The following is a 7,778-nucleotide window of genomic DNA, read 5'->3' as shown; positions in this document are numbered from 1 at the left end:
CTACTCGATCCGGAAACAGCGTCGCTCCAACGCCAAGCCGTGGGCCCGGCGAATATGATTCGTACACGTGATGCATCCACGAAACCGCCTCACCTTCCGCATGTGAAAGCAGTCCCCCAAGAATCACAGCCGTCCGCTCCTCTCCACGCACCGCCATCGGAAGTCAAGTAACCGACAGCGTCTAAAAGATCATTCCCGAAGAAAAAGAACGCGCTAATCCTCCCCTGTCGTCCGCATACGTATTCGTGTGCGCTTACATTCAGATTGGCCACGCCCTATCTTTAGAGAACATTGGCCGTAGATCAGTCCTCCTATAGGAATTTCTATGCAGAACTTTGGATGGGTATCATGAATTTAACCAAAGATGAAATCTTTGTGGTTAGAAAGAGAGAGAAAAAGGAAACCCAGCGAATTAAGTAATTTTACCTAATTTCCCGTCTCTATAAATAGGGAACCAAGGTTGAACGGAAGAGCTCGTAAGGGGGAGCTAGTCTGGGGATTTCTTTGGCTCTCGTCGCCTTCCCTCTTCCTCTTCTGTTCGAAATCTTTCGTGCGTGCGAGCTATTTAGGGTTCGAGTTCGATCTCATCTACGCGAGGTCGGATCTTTTGCTCCACCGAGGTAAGAAAGGTCCATCTTCCATGTATTAGCTCTTGTGTTTGTTTTCCGTTTTTCCTTTTTGTTCTTTTTCTCCTCGTTTGTGGATGATCGAAGTGTTTTCTGGTGGGTCTTTTTTATTTTGGTTAGGGAGGGCGTTCTCGATCATTTAGGTTAATTATTTGGCTTTTGGTTCTGTTCTTGGTTTTTGATATCTGAGATCTAGTTCTTGATGTTCTCTGTGTGGATTCCTGGTATGGAGTTCTTAAAAGTTGGGGTTTTTTTATGTGGCGCAACCAACAGCAACTAAGCCGCCTTCGCTTGGAAAGTCAACTATTTTCTTAGCATAGGCGGGGCTTTTGTAAAACTTTTCCTTGTTTATCAAGATCTCTCCTTTTTCTTTCCCTCAGTTTTTTTCTGCTGTGTCCATGTTCTTGCAGGACTTTCTTGAAAAGAAAACGGTTTTTTTTTTCTTTTTTGGTTTATATTGAGAAATTGATTGGTTTTGTTTTGTTTTTCTTTTAAAATTATGTCCCGTGTTATTAATTCTCCATCATAGCTTGATCGGTTTGCGTTCTAAATCATCAGGGAGAACAATAATTGTGGTTTGATTGAACAAGTAAAGAGCCTGGCTTAATATCCGGTTTGATGGTGGTTTTCTTTCATCTTCTGGAAGTGTATGCTGGGCTTTGTTCCTTTTTAGGGCGTTCTGGGCAGTAGAAATCCTGTGCTATACACCTACTTTTTATTCGAGAGGGTTGTTTGCATCTGGCCGTACCTGCTTTTTTTTCTTCGAGACGGGTGCAAAGGGAAGATGAGGCCTGTCTTGCAATATGTGTTGGTCTAATATCTATGATAATTAATGGTGTTAATCGGATCTAGTGGAATCAACTTTGATCAAAATTTAGATAGATGGGTATTAGTGTGAAGCTCATGGTGGGACATAATTTAACATGATACACTAGATGTGATAAGGTTGTGGAGGTCAAAAGTTGATGGGGGCCAGTTCATACCTGCGACTGGAAATGAAAGTGTTAATGTCTTTAATAATTAATCTGGTTGAGTCTTGTCTGTTCAATCACAGTCAATTGGGTGACAAGATCTAAACTTGGTCTAGCACAATGCAAGGAGCTTAACCCTTCAGATTAGGAAAAAGGGTTGGTTGTCCTTCACCAATTCTGATGCATCATTCCCGATGAATGAATTTTGATTAGATGTTACATCTTCTAGGTTAGGCTGCTAAATAGTGCAGTGGATTATACGGTTCTTTAACATGATAAACTTCAATACATTTTTGACCCTTTTGAGTGATCAAACTAAGAGATTATTTTCTTCTCTTTGTGTCATTGGTACAGGTATGGTTTTGCATTTGTTTAGTCCCAATGTCAGTTATCATGGAGCCATGCTGTTGATTCTGGATGTATGATCCATTTTTATTTTATGCTTCATATTTCATTGTGCCCTTCCAGAGAAAATATGGAGACTGTTCAGTGTATTTTAGAAGATATATGAAGAACATATAGTAATTTGAATGACAATGTAACTGAGGATGTGTGTGTACACATAAACTCGTATTTGTATATATGTTTATATATTATTTTTAATGCACCTGTTGTTTTCGTAGCAGAGACAGGAGTTGAATGCTCTTAAGTTATTTAAGAAAATGGCAGATATTACGATAATTTGTATTCGTCAATATTTTGGTAATAATCATAGATGCCACTTTGACGAGAAACCCTCATGCTGATTTTATACTTCATCAATCCAATGAGGTAGCTTTGTTTGCTTTTGGTAGAGTAGCTGAACAAATGATATGTCGGTTTTTGGATTGTTATGAATTACATCTTTCTTAATTGTCCACTGAAATTTAACAAAATTCATATCTTGTGGTTTTCAGCTTGAGCGTAGCTTTTTAACAGAAAGCAGAGCTCTCTTCGTTTGATCTCCTTTGATTTTCAACAGCCAAGTGTTCATGTCTGATCTTGACGTCCAGATCCCAACTGCTTACGGTATGTTTATAAGTTTCTGTTCTGGACTTCATGTGCAACTATGTTTGAGTGCTTGTATGCATTCAAAATCTTTCTATAACAAAACATTTATGCATGCTGTAGTCTTCACTGAATTTTTTCATGTCCTGGTTTCTTTGGCACAGATCCGTTTGCTGAGGCAAATGCTGGGGACTCTGGTGCTGGCTCAAAAGAGTATGTGCATGTGCGCATACAACAGCGCAATGGCAGGAAGAGTCTGACTACGGTACAAGGATTGAAAAAGGAATTTAGCTATAACAAGATCTTAAAGGATCTCAAGAAGGAGTTCTGCTGCAATGGTACTGTTGTCCAGGACCCAGAGCTGGGCCAGGTACAGTTTCACATGTATTTTAGATGCTGTGACAAATCAGGCATTTTGGATAAATTTCTGGTGCGTGTGTTATTACTTCTGTTTCATCCTTAACTGCATTGTGGTTTGCAGGTCATTCAACTTCAAGGTGACCAGCGAAAGAATGTGGCCACTTTCCTTGTCCAGGTATTCTTTTTGCCATGTTTTATTGGAAGCCATTTTCTACCGTGAGTCCACCAGGCTCTGTATAGAAATTGGTCATCGTTGGAATAGTCAGTCATCGAATCTTTCAGTATCATCAATATGGCATGGGCTTAGGGTGGCAATGGGTGGAGCAGGATCGGCTTTCAGTAAGGTCAAATTTGGGTTAGCTAATCAGGTTGATAAGAATAAACCCATAGCCAACCTGATTATTTTAAAATGGAACCGCACCTGATTCCCCAACTCGAGTAGGGCATCACTTGGTAGTCATATATCTATCCAAAAAAATAAGAAAAAAGAAATTAGGCCGAAATGAAGGGCCTAATTGGTCATTATAGAGAGGAGGGAGGGAGGGAGGGGGGAAATATTGAAGGCTCATGGCAGTCTTTCCGCTATCGCAGGGACCAGAATTAGTCTTTAAGAACTTGTCCAGCCCAAGGAAACCTTTACACTGGTTGGGCCTCAGATACCCAAATCCAACCCATTTGTAGAAATAGTCCTCCCAGACTCCTCCATTTCAGACGGTTTGGCGGGTCTGGTTGCATATAGCCACAAACCCTCCTAGACTACTGTTTTCAGCAAGTCATGGTTGTTACTTTATTTTGATTGTGATGGCTTTGATAGAGATTCCATTCGATGATAAGCATTGGTGGGCTCATACTGGCAGTTTTAAAGTTTTAATCATGCCTTGGAATGACATGCAATGATTTACTTTCATTTTTTCGTGTTACAGGCTGGCATCGTGAAGAAAGAACACATAAAGATACATGGTTTCTAAGTAGCTGCAAATCAAGCGTTGTAGTGTTACTACTTCAGACTGCAGTGAGATATTATCTTGTTAGCTCCATCAATTGATGCTTGACATAATTTGTCCTGTGAGCCTATGGGGGCACATCTTCTATTGGCTTGTTTCTGTGACCTGAGTTCCATTAAGAACATATGTTATCTTGAGTTTTTTGTTATGAATTGCAGTTTGATGTTCGCTTGTTTGAGTTCTGGTAACAATAATCCTCAAAAAAGAGTTCTGATAAGAACACTGAGAGTTTGGATGCCATATTTTACTTTACGTGCTTCTTCCTCTCAATTCTTAAGCAAGAAAACCAGCATCTTGCTTCTGTTGGAGGAGAGGGTTGACAGTTTTGGGTGAAACCATGGTGTTCGTTTGACCGAGGGTTGTCCGGTGTTCGTTTGACCGAGGGTTTCCCTTGAATATCTTTATCAGAAACTCTAAAGTTGATGACTTCATGATAGCCAGTGTAATTCATGGTCTTAAGTTAATTTTTCACAGACGATTCTGAGACGGTGAAATTGTGGGTGATGACTGCTTTTTTTTTTTTTAACTTCATAGCTGTTTGATGGCTCGCTAAATCATGCTCTATAGCAAGAAGATTAAATTGCAACCCGAAATTTGAATACCATGACAGTTCTTTTTCTCAGTAACCCTTGCCATACCTACTTAGCTGGTGGTTGCTGATAACGAAAATTAAATACATAAACGAATGATATATATCATTCTTTTCCTCAAATATGACAGTCTTTTTCTTAAAAAAAATATGCCAATATCATCTATACCATGCTTAAAATTTAAAACTAAACCATTCTTCTGATTGGTGGCTTCTTAGATATCTATACTCCTTGAGCAGTGTGGGATATCTATCGTGGTCTTTGCAGTAGTCATATGTGACGAGGTTCCTCCCGGCCCATAAAATCCACATGCTACTTGTCCGACCCGTGCTCGGTGGTGGTGGAGACGCAGGCTGGGTCTGGATCCTCCCACTGGCAACCATCAGCGTGGAAGTCCTTATCGGAAGAAACAAAGGGCGCATCCGTCCAATCCGTCTTCTCTGAGGCCTCCCCTTGTTTACCAGTCACCAGCATTCCAGATGCTTGAGAACATACCCATTGGCTTCTCATTTGGAAAGAAGTTATTTGGCTTGTCAGTGTTTTTGTAGACTCTTATGGGAATTTTATCCACAAAGAACCTGCTTGCTCGGAGATATTAGTAGGTTTCTTCATTTGAAACTAGTGGTAGAATACTTGCAAAGAGCTAAAATCTCATTTGTGTTGGTCGGATCAGGTCAAACACATACACGAAGTTTTCTGATTTAGGATAAGGCCTTCGTTTACCAAATAACTAATCTGGTTTAGCAGGTCCGATCTGATTAAGTTGCTTGCAAATTTTCTATTCTGCATCCCGACCTGATTGTAATAATTGATTAGATTGATGCCCAAACCTTGTCTACTCTGCCATTACATCTGTAGTAAACTTGGTCCGATTACTTAAATCTTGTTCTTGGGGGAAAGATGGATTTAGCGACGAGGGTCAAATTGGATTTGTTTCAGGTAATTGCTTATCTTAGACTAAAGCCCACCACACATGGCCACTGGATTAGAGTTAAGACTTACTGCAGCCTGTGCTTCAAGACTGCGCTGAAGAACCAAAATATAGTGACAGATTTATAGAGGTCTACCTTGCCCCAGTTACCTTAGTCATGCCTGGGTCTCCTCGCGGATCTGAAGAGGAGTTATGGGAGAACATACAAGTGAATACTCACGCAATGGGGTGGCTGTTCCAGATGATGGAATAGGCGTGGAAGTCCTCGGTGCCTCATCTCCCTTCCACCAACCTCACTCTTGTACACAATGGTTTGTATGGTGTATGGAACCCACAATTGTGAACCACCCAAACCGGTACCCCTGTTGCGTTTGGAACCCACAACCTTTAATACATTTGCATATGCTTCATTAGAATTCAGAAAATAGGAGAGGAGGAACACTTTAAATCATATTCTGAGCAAATGTGGACAGTGGATTCAAGAAGAACAGGCTCCAACAAATGCGTAAAAGATCGGCTGCAGCTTGCAATATTAGATTTCTTGTATTGCAAAGAGAAAGATCATATGTTTCCTATTCTAATCTTCAACTTCTTTGCTAGAGTTAGAGCAGCAATATTGGAATGTGATCAATGTAAAAAAATATTATGCGAAGAATGTTAAGACTATAAAAGGGTGTCACCTGTTTTCTTCTCCAAATAAAGGTATCACACTGGCCCATCTGGTGATTTCTTGAAATGGTCTTCCGCCCACATTGTGTCAAAGTTATCCTTGAAGGAAAAGGAGGTCGATGTGTTTGCCGAAGCTGCCCAAGAAGGACTCACGGAGCTTGGAAAGCATACAAGAATAAGCCAAGAAAAAAGCCATAACCCCATCTTTGCAACTTGAAAGCTGGGGAAGTAGGAGAGGTGGGCTTAGTATCCTTCAGACTATTGGAGTCTTGAGAGAGTACAATACACTGAAGCTTATAGCAGCTTTGATTCCTTGCATATTCCCTGTGACTCACAATTATACAATGCTAGCTCTCACACTAGATCTGGTCCTTAAAAAACCTGTTGGGTGTCCATCCATCAAGCCAAACTAAACTGTGGTAATTCAGTCAACTGGCTAAATGCCTGGCCATAAACATGCAATGAAACTGCAAGCTTTTAAGGCTGCCATTAGCTATCATTGAGCTGTGGGCAACACATCATGGTTTCTTGTGGAGGACTCACGCTGAAGTGCTCCGTTTCAACGGCACGAATACAGGATGCGAAATCCAGGCTGCCTTAAAGCAGAGACGCAAGTGGGACAGCATTATTCAGAACAAAAATCATATAGGGTGACCTTATTTTGTCATGTTTTTTTTTTTTTGCTAATCTTAAAGAAAAAAGAGTCAAAAATTAAAAACTTCTCTTATAAACATAATTGTCAGTTTTGTGCCTGCAAGGTATTCTCTTTCTTTCTCATTTTTAGAACATATTTTTTACTGGTACACACTACATAAGTAGCTAATACACACTAAGCAAATTAATTATCTACCAAGTTAATATACACCTCTAAGTAAATCAATACATGATTTCTAAAATATAGTATTCATCAGTATATAGTACACAATCAGGTAACATACCTAGCTAATTAGTCATTTAGAAACTTAATACACATCTCCAAACAAATTAATACATAGTTTTTGGAACATCATATTCACCAGTACACACTGTATAGTTGGGTGATACATACTTATTTATTTCTAATGTATATTGCAAGCCTTTTGATACAAACTTAACAGTGATCTGATACACATCTTTAGGTAAATTATACATAGTTTCTAGAATATACTTTTAATTAGTATACACTGCATAGCTAGAGGGTGCACATCAAATAATTTAGTCATCTAGCAAGTCAATACACACTTCTAAGTAAATCGATATATAGCTTTCAGAATATAGTGTTCATCATTACTAGTACACAGTATATTATTTTCTAGCTTTGTCTAATTGTTAAGTGTGTATCACCTAGCCATGTTTTATGTATTTGTAAACATCATGTTTTAAAAACTATTTATCTAGAAGTGTGTATTGACTTGCTAGATAATTAAATTATTTTTGATATGTATCATCATCCATATACTGTGTACTAGTAAAAAATAAATTCTAAAAATAAAAAAGAGGATGCCGCCTTTTTTTTAATCACGAGACTGACGACTCCGCTAGAATAGAAGTTTTTGACTTTTTTGTTTCTTCTTTAAGATAGGCACTAGAAGAAATGTGACAAAATAAAAAAGCCAATCCGATATTTCTTTCTTTGGTAGCCGCCTCATATGGTTTTTGTT

At 39.2% G+C, this 7,778-nt stretch overlaps 1 protein-coding gene across 2 annotated transcripts; it reads left to right on the top strand.

Annotated features, from left to right (window-relative positions):
* The first annotated feature begins 470 nt into the window (after positions 1 to 470).
* Positions 471 to 4,116, top strand: LOC103721428 (protein translation factor SUI1 homolog). 2 transcript variants are annotated; one of them, XM_008811628.5, is made up of 5 exons: positions 471 to 620; positions 2,494 to 2,605; positions 2,749 to 2,954; positions 3,066 to 3,119; positions 3,868 to 4,116. In XM_008811628.5, the coding sequence occupies exons 2-5, from the start codon at positions 2,569 to 2,571 to the stop codon at positions 3,910 to 3,912; spliced, it is 342 nt and encodes a 113-aa protein (XP_008809850.1). In that variant the 5' UTR covers positions 471 to 620; positions 2,494 to 2,568; the 3' UTR covers positions 3,913 to 4,116. The 2 variants fall into 2 exon arrangements, with proteins under 2 accessions (XP_008809850.1, XP_088560532.1); XM_088704406.2 differs by having other exon boundaries at positions 475 to 620; positions 1,952 to 2,605.
* The last annotated feature ends 3,662 nt before the right edge of the window (positions 4,117 to 7,778 follow it).

Source organism: Phoenix dactylifera, chromosome 9 (assembly GCF_051530095.1).
Source record: "Phoenix dactylifera cultivar Ajwa chromosome 9, Ajwa_hap1_PhDact_Kaust_v1.1, whole genome shotgun sequence".
NCBI classification, from domain to species: Eukaryota; Viridiplantae; Streptophyta; class Magnoliopsida; order Arecales; family Arecaceae; genus Phoenix; species Phoenix dactylifera.
This window is presented reverse-complemented; position numbering and strand designations above follow the sequence as displayed.

Excerpts from the sequence above, each read along its gene's own strand:
- LOC103721428 (XM_008811628.5), top strand. The coding sequence starts at position 2,569 with ATGTCTGATCTTGACGTCCAGATCCCAACTGCTTACG. Across the intron at positions 2,606-2,748 it reads CCAGATCCCAACTGCTTACG|ATCCGTTTGCTGAGGCAAAT; the intron begins GTATGTTTATAA and ends TCTTTGGCACAG. Across the intron at positions 3,120-3,867 it reads TGGCCACTTTCCTTGTCCAG|GCTGGCATCGTGAAGAAAGA; the intron begins GTATTCTTTTTG and ends TTCGTGTTACAG.